A 22,840-nucleotide genomic window follows, 5' to 3' on the forward strand; every position below is an offset into this window, starting at 1 on the left:
GGCGTAAGCCAGGGGGGGAAGGGGCAGCGATCCCAGCAGGTAGTGAGCCGGCACCCGCAACAAGCCCCCAGGGTGAGGGGGGCACAGGTGATCCAGTCCCACCAGCGGACACGCCGGGCCCCGTGGGCGAAAGGGGCCCAGGGGATGCTGTGCCAGGGGGACCCATTGTTGAACCCACTATTGCCCCGGTGGAGGGGGCGGGCGGTGCAAACCCAGCTTAACCAGACATAGCCGCCAACTTAGCGGTAGTCCTCCCCTGGCTGGAGATGGTAGGGAACTGGTCTCACGCCGCAGGGGCGACGACGGGCGGGGGGGGGGATGCCATTGAAAGGCAAAGAAATTGATGGCTGAACTAGGAAAGGGGAGGCCAGGCGAGGTGCTGGCAGTACCGGCAGGGGGCGTAGCACCCGTTGCACCAGCACCAGTCCCCGGTGGCGAGGTGCCGGCGGTACCGGCAGGGGGGGCAGCACCCGTTCCCACAGCACCAGCCCCCGGTGGCGAAGGTGTCCGGGAGATAAGCAGCGACGCAAAGAACACAGACGCGGGCAAGACGGCTGATGCAGCAGCACCAGCAGGTACGAGGGCAACACTACTTCCAATAGGATTGGGGGAGCTGCGCTCCGGGAGGGAGCAGTCGGGGCGGCATCTGTCAAAGGAGACTAAGGAAAGGATCTGGAAAGGGGAGTACGTTAGCAAGTTTTCCCTTTTGATCGATGAGGCAGACAGGGAAGAGGCGAAAAGGAATAAGGAATGGACACACTATAAGGAGTGGTCCAATATAGTCCTGAAATACAGGGTTGAGGAGAACTTGGCCAATTGGATACAGGGGTTCACTATATTCATTGCGGTCATGTTAGAGCGTTTCCCAGAGGTTGGATATGAAATGGCGTGTTATCCGAATAGGATCACAGTTGCCCACGCTACACAAGGTGGGGATGGGTGGAAGGAGTATGACAAGGAATTTAGAAGGGCAAAAGCGCAGAATCCAACCCTAAGACGGAGCCAGACAGACATGTTTATTCATCTGAGACATTTGGTGCAGGGCGCAGTTGAGAATGGGCGGGGGCAGGTACCTGACGCAGTGCGGTCTCAGCCCTTTAAGACAGGCCCCGCCGGTAACACGGGGGGTGTTCACGGGAAAGGCAGCGAACAATGGAAAAAAAGGCGTCTGTTTTGACTTTAACAAACAGACCTGCAGTAGAGCACCAGGCACATGTAGGTTCAAACATTCCTGTGGTTACTGTGGTAATGCATCCCACCCAGAGTCCAGGTGTCACAAAAAGTCCAGAGGGGGGAAGAAGCAAGAATAGCAGCCTTCTACTAAGGAAGGCAGCTTCTCAACATTAGCACTATGATACCTTGGTTGGAGTCTTACAATTGCCCAGAGGCAGCCAGGACAATCAGGGAGGGGTTTGTAGAAGGTTTCAGGATACCAGCCCTGGGTTACAACGGGGTGGCGCACTGCCGGAACCAGCTGTCAGTGAGGTCCAATGTAGGCATCGCGACAGCAAAAATCCTTAAGGAAGTGAGCCTGGGTAGGGTGGCCGGGCCTTTTGATAACGTCCCAATGAAGGATTTTGTGTGTTCCCCTCTAGGGGTAGTACCTAAGAAAGCACCAGGCGAATACAGGCTGATTCACAATCTTTCTGCGCCAAGGGGCAGTTCAGTGAATGATGCCATCTCTGACACACTTTGTAGCCTGAAATATGCATCTTTCGACCAAGCGGTAGACATGCTTAGGTCTTTGGGTCAGGGGGCTTTGCTGGCAAAAGCAGACATCGAGTCGGCATTTAGATTGCTACCGGTGCACCCTGCGGATTTTCACTTACTGGGTTTCCAGTTCCAGGGGAAGTATTATGTCGACAAATGCATGGCAATGGGTTGCTCAGTGTCCTACGCCCATTTTGAGAAATTTTGCTTGTTTTTGGAATGGGCATTCAGACGGGTGTCAGGGCATCGCTGGGTGCTGCACTACCTGGACGATTTTCTGTTTCTGGGGGCGCCACAATCTGGGGAGTGCCAGTCAGCATTGTCAAAGTTCTGTGCATTAATGCAGGAGTTCGGTGTGCCTTTGGCGCCTGACAAAACAGTGGGCCCAAGCACAACAATCGAAATCTTAGGGATTGAATTAGATTCTGTCCAAGGGGTCTCGAGGTTACCCGCTGACAAAGTCAAGGATTTCGGGGGGGCTTGGCAGCACTGCCTCAGGAAATAGAAGGTTGCATTGCACCAGCTACAGCAGGTGGTGGGGCAATTAAATTTTGCACTACGCATAATCCCAATGGCGCCCCTTTCTCTCGTGCTATCGCAAATGCAATGTCAGGCCTCAGGGAGAAGCATCACCACACCAGGCTGGCTGGCGAGGTCAGGCAGGACATGTTGATTTGGAAGACATTTTTGCGCAATTTGAATGGGAAAGTGGTGTGGCCCAGCCCACCTAAGTCCAGTCCGGAGTTGGGCCTCATGACTGACGCTGCAGGTAGCGAGGGTTTCGGGGCCATCCTGGGGCGCGAATAGGTAGCTCAGCGTTGGCCAGACTGGTGGAGGGAATCTGGAATCACCACCAACATAAGTTTTTTAGAGTTTTTTCCAATTCTAGTGGCACTGATTGTATGGGCGGAAGTTTAAAAAAAATCAGTCGGTGATATTCTGGTCCGACAACATGGCAGTAGTAGACTGCGTGAATAGCCAAACAGCTAAATGTAGCATGATGCTGCGGTTGATGAAGGAGATTGTGTTGCAGTGCATGAAAATGAATGTCCTTTTTAAAGCTAAACACGTGCCAGGTATTCTGAACCACGCGGCGGACGCATTGTCTCGTTTTAAAATGCAGGCTTTCAGGTCACATATTCCAGAGGCAGCAGTGCACCCATCACCTTTCCCAGAACATCTCTGGCAGCTTGGTGCCCCGAGTATCGAACCTCGTGGCAGCGAGCCTAGCACCCAGAACCAGGAGTGCCTACGAAGGGGCGTTTGGGTCTTTTTGCTTGTTCTTGGGGGAACAGTGGGAGCACAAATGGCATGACCATGAATCAGTAGTGGAATACCTGGTGTACATGAGGGAGCAGGGGCGCACGGTTGCAGGGGCAAGAAGACATATCTCCGCCATATAATTTTTTGCAGAAAGGAAAGGGGGACCCCACAAAGAATTTCATAGTACGCCAGGCGCTGAAAGGGTGGCACCGCTTGCAGGGGGGCAGCCGGATGTCAGAAGGCCCATAGGTTTCGAGACACTCGGGAAGCTATTGGGGGCTCCGCAGCGGGTTTGCACTTCCTCAGACGAAGTGATCTTGTTTCAATCTGCATTCTGCATTGCATTTTACGGTGCTTTTAGGGTAGGCGAGCTAGTCACAAGGAAGATTGGCTGGGGGGGCCTGCAAATGGGACACGTTAGCATAAAGAAGGATTCAGTGCTGATTTCCATCCGGAAATCAAAAACCGACCAAGAGGGTAAGGGTGAGACCATAGTATTACACAGAGCAGGGAACACACAATGCTGCCCGGTTTACAGGCTTGAGGTTTTTATGGCCCAACGGGCACGCACTCAGGGAGGGCCTCTCCTGATACATAGGGACAGGACACCACTCACGGTATTTCAGTTCAGGAAAGTCATGCTTCTGGCGTTGAAGAGTGCCGGGCTAGACCCTGCCGATTTCGGGACTCATTCGTTTAGGATAGGAGCAGCCACCGAGGCAGCAGCAAGAGGGCTGGGGGACGAGAATCTCTAAAGGATCGGTAGGTGGTCCTCTAACTGTTTCAAGAGATATGTGCGGGTGCACATGCTCTAATACGGTGTGACTGTCCAACTGTTAGGTGCACAAGGGGGTGTTGCCCCTTTCTCCCCGTTACTCAGGGAAAGGGGTGTTTCAGTGTCGCTAGCTGATAAGCGCTAGACGCCGTTTCGTGGAATTTTGTGTGTTTTATGCCAGCATGGCAAGGCACTTACCCCCCTCTTTTGTTTCATCGTCAGTTGCAGTTTCTTCATCCTGTGACTCAGGAGAGGAGCCTGGACTCTTTCGCACTCACAGAACGCAAGAGCAAGCAGTAGTACGGCGGGCGCCGAGTGGCGGACAAACAGCAAACATGGTGGCGCAAGTTCACTCTTCGCACCAGGAAGATCAACACGTGTGGATTATAGGGCACTCATATGTTCGACGTTTGAAGAATTTCTTTTCAGGAGCTACCAAGACTAGGGCCACTCAGCTAGGGATAAACGTATCCTTTTTCGGTCAGGGTGGCTTGTGCGTAGGTCAATTCAGGGAGTTGGTGAACCGAGCTTGGAAAGCAAGTACGGGCCCACCGGCAATCTGGATCCTGCACTTGGGGGGTAACGACTTGGCCCGATTAGGCAGGAGAGTTCTGGTCGAGAATCTCCTCACAGAAGTTGGGTGGCTAGCAAGGCAGTGTCCCCAGTCGATAATCGCATGGTCACACACGATTCCCAGGTCGCAATGGAGGGGGGGTGAATCAGTTAGAGCGTTGAATTACGCGGTAAAGCGGATCAACAACAAATTTGATAAACTATTTAGGTCCCCTAGACTAGGGTCCATAGGACACAGATACATCAAGGGGGAACAATTTTTTCTTCAGGACGGGGTGCACCTCTCACATAAAGGGAATCAGGCTTTCAGAGGACATCCTAGCTTGGGTGGAGAGCATAAGGTGCAGTACATGACCTTCCTAGGGGCTGAGGGGGAGACCAGGTAGTCGGGCAACTACGCTGGCCTGTGGCGGTAAGGTCATGATTGATAAGCATAGTCTTCGGTCCTCAATGGTTAGCACCATATAACTCCAGGGGGTAGTGACAGCCGGTAGGTAGGCTGTCGGGGTGCGGGGGCCGGGGGAGTCATCCTTCCCAGTGGGCCTGGGGCCACACCGCACACTCATGCGCATTAAGGCGCCACTATGCAGAAGTCTGCAGCCCCCACGTAATGGAGTGTAAGGCACAGGGCGTAGGGGGGCCCGGGGGAAAAGTATCCATCCGATAAGCTGTAACCCCCTGCGCAACCTTATTAGTACACGGGGACCGGGTGAGCTGCCAGTCATTGACTTTGCCGTAGGCTCTAGATGGGACATGCAGAAAGTAAATACATGTACTTGATAGATTTACAGTAGGAGTGTCTTGTGTATTAGACTGTGTTAAGGTTAGCCTTGGAATATCGGACTATCAAAACGTATCTGTACTTTCTGCGTAAAATTTTCTGTATATAATGTTTTAATTTGTTTTGTTAATGTTCACAAATATACGGCGGGGGGGGTTGCTCCCCCCAATCCAAATAAGTAAAACTATCTGTGTGGCCTCACAAGTGTTATGCTGAAGGGGAGGGAAATGTCATCCATCACCCCAGGGGACATGGGTAAGTACCAGACCATATGTCTGGCGGGTTACCGTGGTAGCCGGGGAGCAGTTGCACAGCATCGTCGTTCGGGTTCAATTACCAATTATGCCAATGGCTATTTATTGATTAGTTTCATGCGAGGGGAGGTGAGACAGGTAAGAAATGGAAAAACAAATAATGGAAAAAGCACTATACGCTTTTTTAAATAAGGAACATCTGAAATCACAGCGAGTACATAAATCTTTGAAAAAGTATTGGGAAGGCCAACAGAACAATTGATGTGCCCGTAAGGGAACATTCATATGCCATTTCATGGAATGATACACAAGCTTCATGATGCAGAAAACTGCTATAGAGCCATCAAATTCATTCATTCGTCGGCTGACTCCCTTTGATCGATGACGCATTAGAAAGACAAAGTATAAAACAAATCTATTTCACTTGAACTGGGCGGCTGTCGCCAAATGACAACGCATTGCTTATAAAATTAGGCATTCCCTTTCTTGCATCTCAAAGACATGCCCTGGAGTACAGATCAGACAATGGCAAACAGCATCACACTGCTTTATTGATGAATATCGTTTAGAATATGTATTTGTACCTCGCATGAACAGATGGCATCACTGACTCACAGGCATCTTGAGAGACCTCAAAACAAGCACTGCACTCAAAGTAGTTTTCGCAGTTTAGAATCTCAGTTACTCTTTTATGATTCGTGATTCTAGCGGCCATAGAGGTTACCCTGTTAGCAACTCACTTAAGAAACTCTTCCGCATTGTGTCTCACAAAAGAACTGCTTCATTTGGTCCCTAGTGCCGCTATGAGGGACATTAATGTGTCTGCCACTGCTAAGGCTAATGCTGCGCGTGAATGACAATGATAAACTCTTCTATTGGTACTTCTTTCCTTAAATGCAGTCCTACTCAATGACCCATTCATTACAAAGGGCTAAAAGACCCTCTGCTACAGATTAGAAGCACACTACAAGCGAGGGGCTCTGTGACCATTTAGAAGAAGGAGGTCGAAGGCAAATTTATTTTAAAAGGTTATGGCACTCCTAAGCAATTTGCTATGTCCTTTTAACTCGTGTGAGAGATTATGTAGGTCTTAAAATACGTGCCACACTATCGCCCATCCCACAAACCACTTAAATATGTGGTGTCTTGCTACTGCATACAATCGCGATATTATAGTTGTAGACAAGAAGTATAAAAGTGTAATCTATTGTGTGAAATTAAACACTCAAAAAAGTAGTTAGGAATGTGTTGCAGAATCGGTTTAAAGTTATTCAGGTTTAAAAAAAAAGTAAACTGCAGCTCAGAATAGTAGTAACATGCAATTCTTTTTGGTAATGAGCTATACTGTGTAAAACGCCATTATCGTTACCAAAAATCTCTCCTTTGTACTGATCACTGTTCATTTAAGAAAAACACATCATTAGCAGGAAAGTGTTTAACCTGCAGGTGTAATGATGCTCTGTGATCTGCCTTTCATCTGGACTGCTGGCTCTAGCAGCAGGGTTTAGAATGTCACAAGTCAAGTGCAATAGGTCATTACAGTTGAAAAGCTACATCATTTTCTTATTTCTGGTGTCTAGAGGCATCACAACTGGATTGTTATAAGGAAATTAGCAACAGGTTTTAATACTGCGATTGCTGTTTTGGTTTATATTTATAATAATAGTTCAGGAACTTTTACAATCATTCTGAAAGTTTTCCACAAAATGTTTGCAAGAAAGGAGCAGAAATATTTGCAAGGGGGTCTGCTCCGCGTTCATACATGTAAAGGTATTGCTAAGTGCTCAGCACATAGGTGCCTGTAATCCAGTTTCATAGATGAAGGCTGCCACTCTTACCGTCCTTGAACCCTCCTTGCTGAGCATGAGCAGAAGCAGTCTTCGCTGTGTACATGTAGAAAAAGTTACTTACCTTTGGTATCGATTTTCAGGTGGATAGTCTACCTGCAGAGCTGCTCTTTGATTTTGTGTTTTTTTCTTCCCAGTAGGAGAGCTTTGTACATGTAGAAGTACACATCTGAAAGTCTGGATACTAAACATTCCCTTTCAAGTTAACTAGCGGTAGGGATTGTTCCCTATACCAAAAGCAGGCCTCAAGGTGGAACACTCTGTGTGGCTCTTAACAAGAGTGTGTCCCCATTCACCGAGGGGTGACTTGTGAGAAGTTCCTTCAGTAATACAACTCCATTTCCACAAATCTTAGTACCTCTGTTTAGATTCACACTGTTCAATGTCTCTTCCCCCAATACCCAACTCCACCCAACGAATGTATTGCTTCACTTCTTTAATGGGAGTACACATGAGTGTGAATTGTACTTCCATTAGCGAGAAGTGAAAGGGTAAAAATTCTCTCTCAAAACCTAGAACTTAAATATGTAAAACTATGGTTATTTATTTGACAATTCACTTTTGCAGCGAGAACACCAGCGTCAGACGCACCATTAGGGTGGAGGAGCGTTGCCCTCCACCCCCCTCCCAGACACTACAGTAAATAAAACGCGTTTTAAACCAGTTTTATTTTGATCCCCTGGACCTGCCCCCAGGACTCTGATGAGTCTTGCGGGTGGGTCCAGGGGATGGCACTGTTGGAGGGGTAGCGGTGGGCACTCCTTCGCTGCGCATGAGGTGTTTGGCCGGCCGTGTCAGGCCAGCCAAACCCCTCATGCGCAGTGAAGCGCTCTCCAGCCTCGGCTGGGTGGTTGGGGCTGAAGAGAGCAGGCACAGGCTCCCAGTCTGCCTGGGAGCGCAAGTTGACAACGCTCAGGCCAATCCTGAAACTGAATCCTGAAACTGCTCTCATGCGAGAGCAGTTTAAGGATTGGCTGCAGGGCAGGCTGGAAGCCTGTGTCCAGGCCCAGAGCCAGAAGCAGGAAGATCCGATGTGTGGGAGACGGCGGCAGCAGCAGCATTAAGGTAAGAATATTCCTTTTTTTAATGCCCAAACCCTCCCTACCTCCGCCCGGCACACAGCCCGACTTTGGCAGGGGATGGGATGCTACTGGAGAACACTATTATGGTTGCACATTGAGTGAAATTGTCCCGGATATACTTCATAGCTCTTCTAATAACAAATGTGTGCAGTGCTGTCTGCTGAACATTTTAAATCCGGAACAAAAGCAATGAGATAATCTAACAGATGGATTAAGACTACCTTGAGAATGAATCAATCGTATGTCTGTGTGACTATACTGATCCTATGTATTTGAAGATAAGACTATTTCACAGTAAGAACAGTTTAGCAACTCTTTGCAATGAGGCAATATTATTAGGAAAGCTAATGTCAAGGGTTTAATGGTCCAGTGGCCCATCAAATCAAAAGGAGGAGCTATCAGTTGATTAAGTACAGTGTTTAGGTTCCAGGTGGGTGGCAAGGTGCTGCATGTTGACTTGAGTAGCTTATGGTCCTGTGAAAAGCATGTATAATGTGGGACATTGAAATGGGAAAGGAAATCCTACCTATTTAAATACACTAAGTGCTTCCAAACGTACTCAAATGGAAAACAAATTGAAATGAGCACTGATCACATGTAGTGCATACCACAACTAGTATGCCCTGTCTGAAGGTTGACACTGGTTATTTGCGATTCTGGAAACACCACAATACTTATAAGTCTGACAGTGGTGTTCACCTCCTCCGTACAGGGAGCAAAATTTTGGATTTGCACTTTGCTAAGGCAAGAATCATGCAAGTTAGCCTTGAATTCATGGTGGTTCTTCCCCAATAGATAACTCAGGGACACACTGACCTAGCATCAGAAACTACCTTCTCCGTATCTTTGTTGACAGCAGATGACTAAAAAAAACATACCAGCCCAAGAACTGGTATTAATCCTTTACAGAAGGATGATAGACATTATAAAATAAACATCCATCTCTCAATCCCTTTACCTGCATACCATGCATAACTATAGATACACAACTCGAAGGGGCACTATCAGGCAGCTATTAAGGACTACCACAGGGCCATCCAGTCAGAGCAGTCGGCCTATTACGCAGCTGCGATCAAGGGCAGTAAAAACCCCGCAAAATGTATCTTTGGCATACTCAAAGACCTTAAACAGGTGGAGTTACCCCCAGCACCCTGCATGACATCAGATGAGCAATGTGAGGCGCTTGCCACCTTTCTTCATGGAAAAGGTGGAGAACATTTACAACTCCTTCTTGCCAGCTCCCCCATCTTTGGACTCAGCATTCAGTCCCTGTATCACCTACACTCTTGCGTCCTTTCCATCAATCTCTCAGGACGAGCTGCGTGTGATATGCAGCATGGCGAAATCAGGTTCTCCTGCTGACCCCCTTAAACCGGAGTAATTTATGAACTCCCTACCCATGCTTCTGTCTCCTTTGTGTCAGGTGATTAATTTATCCCTGTCCAGGGCACTTGTTCCCAGGACATGGAAGCAAGCGAGGGTGAGCCCCCCTGTTAAAAAAAAAAAAAAAAAAGCCTTCTCTGGACACAACCATATTGGAGAATTTCCATCCCATATTTCTCCTGCCATGGATATCTAAGACTGCTGAGTCCCATGTCAACTCCATGCTGACAGGCTACCTGGAAGACAATAACATCTTGGACATTTCTCAGAAATGCTTTCGCCCTGGTCACAGCACGGAATCCGCCCTCCTAGCAGTGACCGAACATCCGAGGGCTGCACTGGATGAGGGACGTATGTCGGCACTGATTTTATTAGACCTCAGTGTCGCGTTAAAACAGTCTCACACCAGATTCTGCTACAACGGCTGGAAGAGGTGGGGATTTCGGGTTCAGCCCTCTACTGGTTCGCCTCCTTCCTCTCTGAGAGGACCTTCCAGGTGTCGGCTCCCTCTTTTTGCTCTCGGATCCATACTATTCAACAAGGGGTGCCACAGGGCCCAGCATTGAGCCCTACGCTGTTTAATTTGTATGTTCAACCTCTAGCAGCGGTGGCTAGGAGCAGAGGCTACTCAGTTGGTAGCGGCACTTTCTGGCAACTCAGCACAGGATGCCTCCACGTTTCAGAGCAATCTTATCCACTCAGAGATGGCCATATCTGCCAATTGTCTGCAGGTTAATGCTAGCAAGACTGAAATCCTGTTGGTTGGGCGGGATGGTGAGCTGTGGAGTGAGCATTGGTGGCCTACAACCTTGGGCTGTGTCCCCACCCCCAAACAGATGATAAAGAATCTGGGAGTTTGGGTGGACTCCGCTCTCAGCTTTCAGGCCCAAACCAAGAAAGTGGCGGGGACCTGTATGGGTATTCTAAAGGGGCTTAAACCATTGTAAGGTTACTTTGACCCGTCCACTCGACAGGTCATCATCCAGGCGGCCATCCTGTCGAGACCGGATTATGCCAACTCGCTCTACTTGGGGACCAACAAGTCTGAGATCCTAAGATTACAGAGGGTTCAGAATGCGGCGGCCAGAACTCTCCTTGGCCTCCCGAGGACTTGCTCTACCTCTGCTGCCATCCGCCGACTACATTGGTTGCCAGTGGACAGACGTGTAGAATTCGAGTCCCTTTGCATCACTTTTAAGATCCTGAATTCCTCTTCCCTGGCCATTCTGGCCACCCTGCTCTCGCCCTACACTCCCCCCGCCAACTTCGTTCTATGGGCCAACACTCGGCGGTGGTTTCTAGGGTAAGGAGAGCACGGGCTGGGGGGGGCGTGCCTTCCGCACACTGGCAGCCAAACTTTGGAACTCTCTCCCACTGTCCATCCGCAGCCTAAACAATTACCCGGCTTTCCGTAAGGCATCTAAGACTCATCTTTTCCCTTCATTGTAGGCTCCTGTGCCTTTTCTGGTGGTCCTCTTCATCTGACTGTTATTAGCGCCGGGACGCCCCTTTGCTGGGGCAGCTGCGTGCTCTATAAGCTACATAACATAACAACTGGAGCAACACAATAACAGTAAGCCCACAGTCTCCGATACAGCATCAAAATACTAAACAAATGCCTCAATGGCAACCCACACCCTCCTGACAGTAGACAATAATACAATTGGATTAAGCACTCCATCTCTCACTCCTTTTGGCTGCACTACACTCTAGAGTGCAGTGATAAATGACACAATAAAATCACCACTCTAGTCTTCATGCACAACACCTAAACACATAACAAACTCATTCCTTTCCAACCAGGTGCAGAGTGTGCTACCAGTCCCCCAAAGTGTTCTAGCGCTTCATCAGTGGTATTAAGCAATTTATAAATGTAACCACAAACAAATAAAGGTTGCTTCCATTTAGCTGAGAAGCTACTTATAGTCGTTGACCTGTGTTTGATTCCTAATGGCAAAGTTTCAGTGCAGGAGATTCCAGGAGCAGAGCTTGCAGGAGATTCAAGCAGCCAGGAGCCGGGCTTCAAAGTTCAGCGACTTGGAATCCTTCTGAGTGGCCCATAACTGATCAATATGGATGTGCATCACATTCAGTGAGAATGAAAATCATGGTTGAGGGCAAAAATCAAGGAAAGTGTCATGTTGGAGTTGCTGACTTTCTTGATGACTTGTGGTACGCACCTACAGCCGACCCAACGGGCCTGATGAAATATCCGCCCATCTCTCTCCTCCCCAGCCAAAGTAACCGAGAGACTCAAACGCCCAGCATACTGCCTTCTTCGAAGCGAACTCCATCCTAGACGCCTCCCAGTCTGGATTTGGCAGCAACCACAGCACAGAGACTGCCCTCCTCGCCACCACCGATGACATCCGCATGCTACTCGACCAGGGATACACCGTGGCCCTCATCCTTCTAGACCTCTCCGCAGCCTTCGTCACAGTGTCCCACCGCACGCTCACAGCCAGACTCCACGACGCAGGGATACAAGGAACCGCGCTCAACTGGATCTAATCCTTTCACTCCGGGAGAACCCAGAGGATCAGCCTCCCTCCCTTCCTCTCCGAACCGACAGATATCAACTGCGGAGTACCCTAAGGATCATCACTCAGCCACACGCTCTTCAACATCTACATGACCCCCCTCGTCGCCATAGTCAGACAGCATGGGCTCAGCATAGTATCCTGCGCTGACGAGACCCAGCTCATCCTCTCACTCACGAAGAATCCTGAAGACACCAGACTCTGCTTTCATGAAGGAAGGAATGAAGAATGTCGCAGCCTGGATGAATAACAGCTGTTTGAAGCTCAACTCAGAGGGGACAGAGGTTCTCATCCTTGGACCCTGCACCTCCACCTGGAACAACACCTGGTGGCCCTCCGCCCTCGGGAACCCCCCACCCCTACACACCACGCTCGTAACCTCGGCATCATCCTCGACTCCTCCATGAACCGCCAGATTAACGCTGTCGCTTCCACCAGTTTCAACTGCCTGCGCAGCCTTCAAAAGACCTTCAAATGGATCCCCCCCCCCCCGACTGCAGAAGGACCATCACCCATGCGCTCCTAACTAGCAGACTGGACTACGGCAACGCCCTATGCGCTGTAATCAACAGAACTCTTCTACAGAAGCTCCAAACCATCCAGAACGCCGCAGCGAGACTCGTACTCGGGACACATCACGAACACATGACCCAACACCTACGAGACCTCCACTGGCTCCCCGTCGAGAAGAGGGTCACCTTCAAACTCTTCACCCACGCCTACAAATCCCTCAACAACATCGGACACAAATACCTTAACAAGAGAGTTTCCGTCCACGTACCCAAGAGGAACCTCCGATCCGCCGACCTCGCCCTGGCTGAGGTCCCCCACATCTGCAAAAACAGAATAGGTGGGAGAGCTTTCTCCTACATCGCAGCCAAGACCTGGAACGAGCTCCCAGTGAACATCAGATGCTCCTCGACCCTGCACACGTCAGGAAGGACCTCAAGACCTGGCTCTTCAACTGCTCCAGAGCTGCGCTCCCCCCGCGCCTTTAGACCCTCGCGGGTGAGTAGCGCGCTCTACAAACTCCTGATTTATTTATTTATTTTATTTATTTATTTTATTTGCGGGTTTATATAGCGCTAGAATCGACTCCAATGGAGTATCTCTGCGCTTTGGGTCGGGTTTTCAGCTGATCAGTAGCAAACAAGGGAGGGCTGGCCTAAATGTCATTTTTAAACAGAAAAGTTTTAAGTTGTTTCCTGAATTTCAAATGTTCGGGACATAGTCTTAAAGTTAGCGGGAGACTGTTCCACAATGTAGGTCCCACCACTGATAATGCTTTGCCACCATGTCTAGCCTTCTTGGCACGAGGCACTACCAACAAATGACCATTGCTGGATCTAAGTGTCCTGGTAGGGGTATAAGGAATACATTTATTTTCCAGGTATAGGGGACCTTGCCCATTTATGCTTTTGTGAATCAGGCAGCATATTTTAAACTTAGTCCGTTGACGGATTGACAGCCAATGCAACTTTTCTAAAAGAGGTTTTGAAGCTGTTCTTGGAGGGGCATTAAGGACCAGTCGAGCCGCTGTATTTTGAATAACCTGTAGTTTGGCCAACACTCCCTCATTTGCTGAGAGGAGCAGGCCATTACAATAATCCAGCCGACTCAAAACAAGAGCCTGCACCAAGGTCCTTCTGGAGGAATCCGGCAACAAAGGGAAAACCTTACGCAGCAGGCCAATAGTGTAGAAACATACACCTGTGATGTAGTGGGTATGCTGCTTTAACACTAAATCCTGATCAAGACGTATCCCAAGATTTTTAACGACCTGCTTAGGTTCAGGAACCATACCCAGATCAGAGGGCCACCAATCGGGGGACCACAGTACCTTGGCTTCTCCAAACAACATAATCTCTGTTTTGCTGACATTGCATTGTAGGTAGTTGGAGGACATCCATTGTCCTACAGCCTTCATGCCTGCCTGATTGATTGATTATGCTTGTAATAGCAGAAAAACAGAAGTAAAAGTCCTGCACCAACAGGTCAATAAGGCTTGCCCTATGGCCACTGTTGTGTGTACCACGGATGCAAAGTGCATTTTTTTATTTGGCTTGTTACAAATAATTATATCTTTACAAAGCCCTATTCAGTGAACAAAACTTAGATAATGGCGCAGTTTCCCACCATACGCGTTCAATAGGCTTTATTCAGTCATAACAATGGCCAATAAAACACAAGTTTAAAAATAAATTTGAAATGATATCGTTTTTCAGAAACAGAGATTATGGAAAAGACATCATGTATCAATTAGCACAAGTTTAAAAAAATGCCATAAAAATATAAAGTATATAGAAGGGTTTATGGAACCACATGGAGAATATGCAGACATAAATAGAAGATGTTGTAACTATATTGTTCAGATTTTCTGTGTCATCAGTCTCAACAGGGCTAAAATAGATATTCTTTAAAAGCATACCTACTCCTCAGTTATATTCCAGACAAAATGTAACTAAGAACAGAAAAACAAACCCTCTTGGTGCAATGTAAAGCGCTTGTGCTTTAAAATTGGTTGTGATAAGAGTCTTCGCAAGCTGCTATAGAACGTACAAAAAATGTGCTGTTTGAGTTGCAGAATTATTACATGGGCATCCTGGAAGAGATTCAAACCAGGTGCCAGAATTGTGGAAAGCAACCAAAGTGAATTCAGTGTAACCAGAGTCTAGTGAGTTAAAACCTGTGTTCTGGTTTTTCCACCCACATTAGATACTGCTCTGTCCCAGGCACTGTGGAAATTGGCAAATAGTTCAGAACTAAAGTTAAAAGGCTTGAGCTTGCAATTCTAATCTCGTCACATCATGGGAAATATTTCCTTAACTATGGCCTTAGTTTGGGCCCGGTGCTATCTGGAAATTCAAAAAGGCTAATCAGTCCCATGTCATAATAGTTTTTCCTGACATATGCCAGCCAAGGGATTGAGTATGGATTGTCCAAAATCAGACAATCGCTCAGAATGTCTCTCGGAATGCCGGATTGTGGGGTATACCAAATCTTAATCCAGAGTAAAAGGGAGGGCATTTTAACTTGATATTCCAAATAGACCATACTCAATTCACCTTGGGCTAAGCTACATCAGAGCTGTTCACTTAAGGACTCAGCCACCTTCTGGAAAACAGTAAGAACACCCTTTTTAACCGACCAACAAGAGATCCCACGGATTGAGGTAGCAGTGGGTGAGGCAGCTTGGGTTGATCATTATTCTAGGATTTTTGGTATCCTGGAGGATCCTCCAACAGAACCCCCCCCCAGAAAGTTTGGAGATGCTGGCCACTCAAAATTATAGAAGACCCTCCCTCTCCGCTAACCTTAACCTTCATTTTGACCATACCGAGGTACTCACGGCATTGAAAGCCTCTAAATGTGGCAAAGCCCCAGGCCCTGACGGGGTCCCCGTGGACCTATTTAAAAACAACTTAGAATTATGGTCCCCCATTCTTACAAAGGTTTTCGAAGCAGCCATCAAAATTGGCCCTCCAGAGTCTTGGACAACTTCCATTCTTCTTCCTATTTTTAAGAAGGGCGACCGTAATAGCCCCGCCTGTTACCGTCCAATTTCCCTTTTGGACTCTACAGGAAAGGTGATGGGTCGAAAGACTCCAAGACTGGGCTGAAAGCAATCAAGTGGTCTCTGACCTTCAGTATGGCTTTCGAGAAGGACTAGGGACAGTGGATCAGGCACTAAACCTTTCATTATTGATAGGTAAATATGTACGGGCTAAAAAGGGGAGGTTGCATTTAGCCTACGTGGATCTTTCGGCGGCCTTTGATTGCGTCTCCCATACCAAACTTTGGAAACTCCTTCTAACTATGGGGGTTGATCCCCCTTTGGTGAGTTTCATTCAGAGTCTCTATACAGGGGCCTCAGCAAAAGTACGGTACGGTTTGGGGGGGGGGAAGTCACAACATCATTTCCAGTAGCTAAGGGTGTCAGACAGGGATGCGTACTGGCACCCTTTCTTTTTAACCTACATACGAACGGTTTGGAGGCTGCGATGTTGGTAGGAAGCCAGGATCTGCCCATGATTGATCATCGTCCAATACCCGCGCTGCTTTATGCAGATGACGCGGTGATCATGGCCAGGACCCCGCGTCAACTCCAACTACTTCTTGATAGATACTGTGACTTCATGGCAAGCCTAGATCTAAAAGTAAATATAAAGAAAACGTTTGTCATGCATCTGGGGAAACGTCTCAAATATTCCGGCGGTATCCAGATAAATAATACCATCCTGGAGACCGCAACTTCCTATCCCTATTTAGGTATTTTGATAGATAATTCCCTAGTTGGGGTCCAGCCCTTCTGGCCAGAAAGTTGGGGTTTCTTAGAACTACAACAGCCTTGGTCACATTTGCGCAAAAACTAGGCCAGCGTCCCCAGCGGGAGTTGATTCAGATTTATAGGGCTAAGTGCCGCTCAGTGGCAATGTATGGGGCCGGGGTTTGCGGCTACGTTAACACGGAAATTATCCAAAAAGTAGAAAACGGCTTTTTCCGGTATCTTTTGGCTACTCCCAAAAGTTCGCCAACCTATGGTTGCCATATGGAGTTGGGGGAGGATTACATTTCCGACCTTATTGCTATCCAACCAATTCTCCTATGGCATCGCATTTGGGAAACTAAAGAGTGTAAAATGACCCGTTTGCTTATTTCTGATTGTCTTACTCTGGAAAAGTGGAAAAACATTCCATGGTTGCTTTATGTCCATAATCTTTTGAGAGACGTAAACCTGGAGTCTTTTTTCAAGTTCCCTGAGACTATAATTGAAATGTCACGTGAAAAACTGAAAAATGTGTGCTTATCACACTTACGTGAGCTTCGTTTAACAACTGAGATTCTTAAACCCACAAACCTCCATCTTGTTTCAGTACAAGTCTCATTTGGGATCCAACCGTATTTACTATCTAGTGTTAACTCTTATGAAAAATATCTCCTAACACGATTTCGGTTTAATACTTTCCATCGGCTGATAACATTCCCAAAGACAAAAGATTGGTCTAGTAACCTAACCCTTTGTCCTTGTAATGGACAATCAGAACAATCTCCATTGCACGTAGTCTTTTTTTGTAGCTATTATGAATTCCCACGTAAGAAGTGGATCATTCCCTTATTAAAACTCATACGTTTACGCCAGTGTCGCCCGGCCCTTCTTGCTTTACAATGTTTGGACACTGAGTGTAGCATTCTGCCAATAGCCCGTTTTTTAAAGGTTTGTGTTAAATACCGTGCAAACTATGATTAACTATAAAATGTTTGAGTGGGATTGGGATCCAAACTGAAAGAAATAATGTGTAAAAATTTGTTTTTCCTATTATTCACATATAAGATTTACTGTGATTTATATTAATTCTTTTTAAGCTTTTTTAAAAAAAATCTGTTTTAAATTTTTTGTATACTTTTATGGACACAAAATTTGTATCGGAATAAAGTTTTAATTGATTGATTGAGATATAAGCTTGGGGTCGATTTAGGGATGACCGGCATCTGGCAAAGGAACTTGTTTTCAAAGGCTTGCGTTTTAGCTGGTGCTTCGTGACCCCCACAAGCCAACTCCATATGTTCCCATGATCAGACATTTGATTTTTATAACTAGACCATCTCATTAATTGGCTATGCCCCAATTTTCTTGCAAATCTAAAAACAGATTCACACACTACTCCCATTTTTAGTATTCTCCGGTTGGCCATTCAACCCCATGACAAATTTGCTTCAAACAGGATGCCTAGATAATTGAAAGGAGAAATCTTGGAGATCAGGGTCTCACCAATAAAAAAGGATTTTGATTTGGTGCGTTTTGAACCACAGGTTAAAGTAAATGATTTCTGATTATTTACTTTTAAACTTAGGTTCATCATAAAACGGCTGAAACCATTCAAACGTTTCTGGAGGCCAATTGCTGTTTGTGAGATTAAAGCCACGTCATCCGCGTATAAAAGAACTGGGACTGGACGAGAGCCGATTCTAGGGGTGTTGTCACTACATAAACTCAGCGCTTTATCTAAGAAATTAATATAGAATAAAAATAGAAAAGGTGCCATTATACAGCCCTGCCTGACCCTCTGACTACAACTATAGGCTGTGTACAATCACCTTGTTGAGTATAGAGGACCTTGTGGTAGTGTCCCAGTGTCACTGCCTAATAAGGTTCAAAAGTGGCGAGTCCACCCCGGTTTCTTCCATAAGAGACCACAACTTTCCCTTAAATCAAAAGCACAAGAGAGGTCCATAAACGCCATGTGTAATGAACCTCTCCTGGCCTTGACGCATTTTCCCATGATAAGTTAAGTGCCTGCTCGATGGTACCCAAGCCTGGATGGAAACCATATTGAACCTTTGAGAAAAAGGAGTTAATTTCTGCCAATGCTTCCAGTTTTTCCAAAACAACCCATCCTAAAGTTTTTATTGTGGCAGCTAACAATTAAATTGGGTGGCAACACGTACAGCAATTGGGTCAGAGTATGGTCTGTACTCTAGCAAATGATTCGACATCCAGTCTATTTATTTACTTATGAAGCTTGGCCTACTATTTCAATAAAAAAAACAAATTGAACTTAGTTAAATGCTGTTTAGCTCCGTTTGAGGCATTCATCAACACAGTCAGCAGTGAACCCCACCCAAGAATACAGATTCGAATGGTTCAAGATATCGACAAAAAATAACAAGAAATTAATACGACTGTGTGGTCCACTGGATGCCATGCCTCTAAGCAATCCACAAACAAAAATGCGTACATTGGTGACCCTCTCCCTCCCTCCCTCCCAACACACACTACATCCTGCTCTGGTAATATGTTGAATAGAGAATAACTAGTAGGAGAGAACAGGAAACAGTTTGTTGACCAAATTGAGTATTCGGGTCAAAGGGAGACTTGGGGTGATAAAGGTATACAGATCATTAAACAAGATCTGTGAAAGCTAGGAAGCAGTAATTATTTTCTAAGGGCAAACAGGCTACCTTAAAGTGTTGCATTTAGAGGACAAGTTGCCAAGTAAATGAATACACCAATGAGTGCTATAGCCTCTTTAGATGGGGCTTTCAGAGAGCTGGATTATGCTGATTTGGTATCTGCTCAATTCTCAGAGGTTCTTGAGCAGTTCCTTTGGGTTTTCAAAGACTGAGTAAGGTAGGTCATTATACAACTTTTACATTGGAATACTTTGAATCCCACAGGCTAAGGTGCTTTTTTAATTGACATAATGCTTTGGTCAATCTAATATTGTTAAATGCTCGAGAGAACTGAAGATTTCAGAGACTGTGCAATGCATTTCCCAGTTTGTTCTGCTTCTAACAGTAATTTTGATGTAATTGTAAAGACAGTAACTTTTTTCCAAATGTTCCGATCTCTGGGAAGAGATCTTTTTAAGCAGACATTTGTAAACAGTTATTTTTGGCCATGATGCATTCTCTATGCTTATAAGCATACCCCCAAATAACTGCCTTTAAAACGATTTGCTTTTGAATTCATGAAAACAAAGCGAATAACAGCAGCAGCAGATTCCAAAAGGAGTCTTCAAATGACTATTGAACCTGCAACCAAGCAACAAGATAATCTCTTAATGCAACACCTGGCATCTCGAGGCTCATAGGCGGTAGAAGTGACCTGTTTGGAACCCATCCAAGCTTAAGTGTTTGTGAAATCACGAAGGAGCTATCCCAGGTGTACATATAGAAGAGGCAGGGTACAGTCCATGTTTCATGTAGGTTCTTTTATTTAGCGAGTTCAGAGGTGGAAGTTAATTCAACTGCTATCAAGCACATTGGGCACTCGCTCATAATCAAATTCTGTTGACAAGAGCTACACAGGGAGAAGTCACGAAACACAAGATACCAAACCTTTACAGGTCAACAGGAAGAACAGAATACACTGGGTACCACATCAAAACAAAAGGAAACAAAACATACTCCCTAATGCTATATGTTATCTAACCTTACAACTCAAGAACTCATGTAGTACATAAGTATAAAAAAATAACGATGTACTCTTAGCAAAACAAAGCACATAATACAACCAAGCTTAAAAAATATGAGATCTGGGTACCAAATGATAAAATCTCTTTATAATATAAAGAAGTAGGTCCGGTAAGCATTGGACCGAAATGGCGTATTGCCTCGTTGCTGTCGTAGTGACACTGTATACTAACTCACAAGTCTAAGGGCAGAATCCTGCAGATGTCATAGCCAACTGAACCCTAAACCGAGTAGCAAATGAAACACTGGTCACTACACAGCCATTTTACAAATATTTGGTCCCCAGCATTTCTTTAAAAGAAATATTCCCTAGAAACTAACAGAAATTTAAAAGACATGTTTTTGAAGTGTGATAAAACTAAATATTTTACGCAAGGAGAACATTTACAATGACTAACACTGAAAAATGAGTTGCTGGGAAACAAAGCAAGACTTTTTAGAAGTAGAATACAAAGAAATTGACCTACGTTTTTGCAGTGATGTCAACAAACTGTCCTGGACGGAAGTGGGCAGCATAAAGTGGAGTACCTTAAAGACAAAAAGAAGTTGAATTAGAGCTGGCTGCAAGTGGGTAATGTTTCTAAAATATATACACCAAACAGATCATACCTTTGAAGCTTTCAGTATTATAGATTTGCAAATTGCTACTGCCCTCAAGGCGTATGGTAAAAGAAAAACACAGATATGAATGAACTCGTAAATTCCCATTCTAAAAGCATAACTCTGCATTCGATTTTGCAAAGGTTCGGAAATTGAGTACCTTTATATTCAGGAACAACAATACCTCTTACTTCCAGAACACAGGCGAGGCAAAACTGTTGTATTAACTGTTATACTAACTGCAATTTAGTAATTTTATCATTCTGTCACTAGCTCCTTGAAATCCATTTTCTCATCTAGTGGGAACCTTCAAAAGCTGCCTCTGCAGATCACTAACAATCTGGATCTCTCAATTCCAGATTTTAAAAGCGGAACATATAAAACACTGGGCAAACGTGGATTAAGCATGATGGTCGCAGTTTGGAGAGGATGCCAAGCCTAATGGACTGAAAGTACTAGATTTTTTCAGCATTTATGAATATTAATGCATACCCTATGATGGTAGAACCTCATTCTACTCATATATACAAACCTCCACCTCTGCATTTTATTTGGAAATGGATTACGAGGCAAATTATGATAAATGCTTGAGATGCAGGCAATACCAAAAAGATATGTGCCACAGCACTGCAAGGACAAATCCAACCCCTGCTGCAAAACTTAACTGTGCAGAGTACTTCACAGGATGCTCCTCAAATGACTTTCTTCTACATACCAGAAAAGGAAGAGCACATAAACTGCCCTTGCTCTTTTGAAGTAGCAATGAATCCATTCACTCATTGAATATATTCCTTACGTACAATACCAACCAATATAATGGCTCAATACGATGGGAGACAAATATTGGTAGATTTTCTATAGACTTATTTGTCCCAAAAGTCACAGAAAGCCAAGAGAGTGTAATTATTACTTTAGCCGATGCAGGACGTTATGGTCAAACTCACATCCACAATGATCAGTGTCTTGTTTGCCACAGGTTGATGCGGCTTAAGTAAGAAGAGAAATGGCTTGCATGTTTTGCAATGAGAGTAAGAAAACATTTGGACTGAAAGATGTGTGGCTATAGGTGAGAAATTGGATTGTTGGGAGTATAAGCCCTTCACAAGCAACAGCCACATTCCCTGTCTGGATGAAACACAAACAGTCACTAAATTAACCTGTGCTTAACCCTCTGGTAGCTTGACACAAAAGCAGTCAGGCTTAACTTAGAGGCCATGTGTAAAGTATTTATGCAGCACACAAACAATAATAAAGTGAATACAGAACATAAGAAAAGTCCCAAACCAATTTAGAAAAATAGAGAACACTGTAATAAGATTTTTGACACCAAAACAACAAAAATCCAATTAGTAGAACCAGGGATATACATTTTAATGGTTTAGATAAAAATAATGCTTTAAAACACAAAGTGCCAACTGTGGGTATCTGGTCCCACCAAACTGTGACAAAGTTACACGTTCAGGCCGATCATGGTGGAGCACAGGCAAAATATAGGGACCAGGTTAGGCTCGCTGAGAATTGTAACTTATGTCCTTGATATGGGGCATTGCGCTGTGTAGTGACAGTTCCGAGGAGCATGGCGGGGCCCTGCGTTGAGTTGCATTGCACTGAGTCAGTTGCAAAGAAGAGCAACAAGGGTTTCGTCAGTAGGGGTCGGTTCTGATGGAGGACCATAGCTTCGAAAACAAAGCTCCTTTATCCCAACTTCTAAGGCACTATTGGGGGGGGGGAGGGGGTTAGGACTCAGCAGCAAAAGTACAGGCACATGTTCAAGATGATCTGTCTCAGGGGCTTTGATTAGAAGCCAGCCAACCAACCTTTGGAGTCACTCTGGTGGTCCAGGGCTCAAAGTGCAGGGCCAGTCCTTATTCCCCAGTTATCCAACAAGCAGAGCAAATAGGCAGTCCTTCCTTCAGCAGAGCAGTCCTTCTGAGTCTTCCACACATCCAGACGTGATCTGAAGAGTGGGTCTGACAGTCCACTTTTTATACCTGATGCCTTCTTTGAAGTGGGAGAAACTTCTGGAGGCTTCCCTCTCAGAAGTGTCTGGAGTTTTCT

The 22,840-nt window shown here is 45.8% G+C and overlaps 1 protein-coding gene across 1 annotated transcript in view; it reads right to left on the bottom strand.

Annotated features, from left to right (window-relative positions):
* MRPL3 (mitochondrial ribosomal protein L3) overlaps positions 1-22,840 on the bottom strand; it is a 291,539-nt gene that overhangs the window by 156,683 nt on the left and 112,016 nt on the right. The window contains exon 6 of the mRNA XM_085630663.1: positions 20,650-20,710. Within this exon, the coding sequence (XP_085486789.1) occupies positions 20,650-20,710 (61 nt within the window). The remainder of the gene's footprint in view (positions 1-20,649; positions 20,711-22,840) is intronic.

Source organism: Triturus cristatus, chromosome 10 (genome assembly GCF_964204655.1).
Source record: "Triturus cristatus chromosome 10, aTriCri1.1, whole genome shotgun sequence".
In the NCBI taxonomy this organism is placed as follows: Eukaryota; Metazoa; Chordata; class Amphibia; order Caudata; family Salamandridae; genus Triturus; species Triturus cristatus.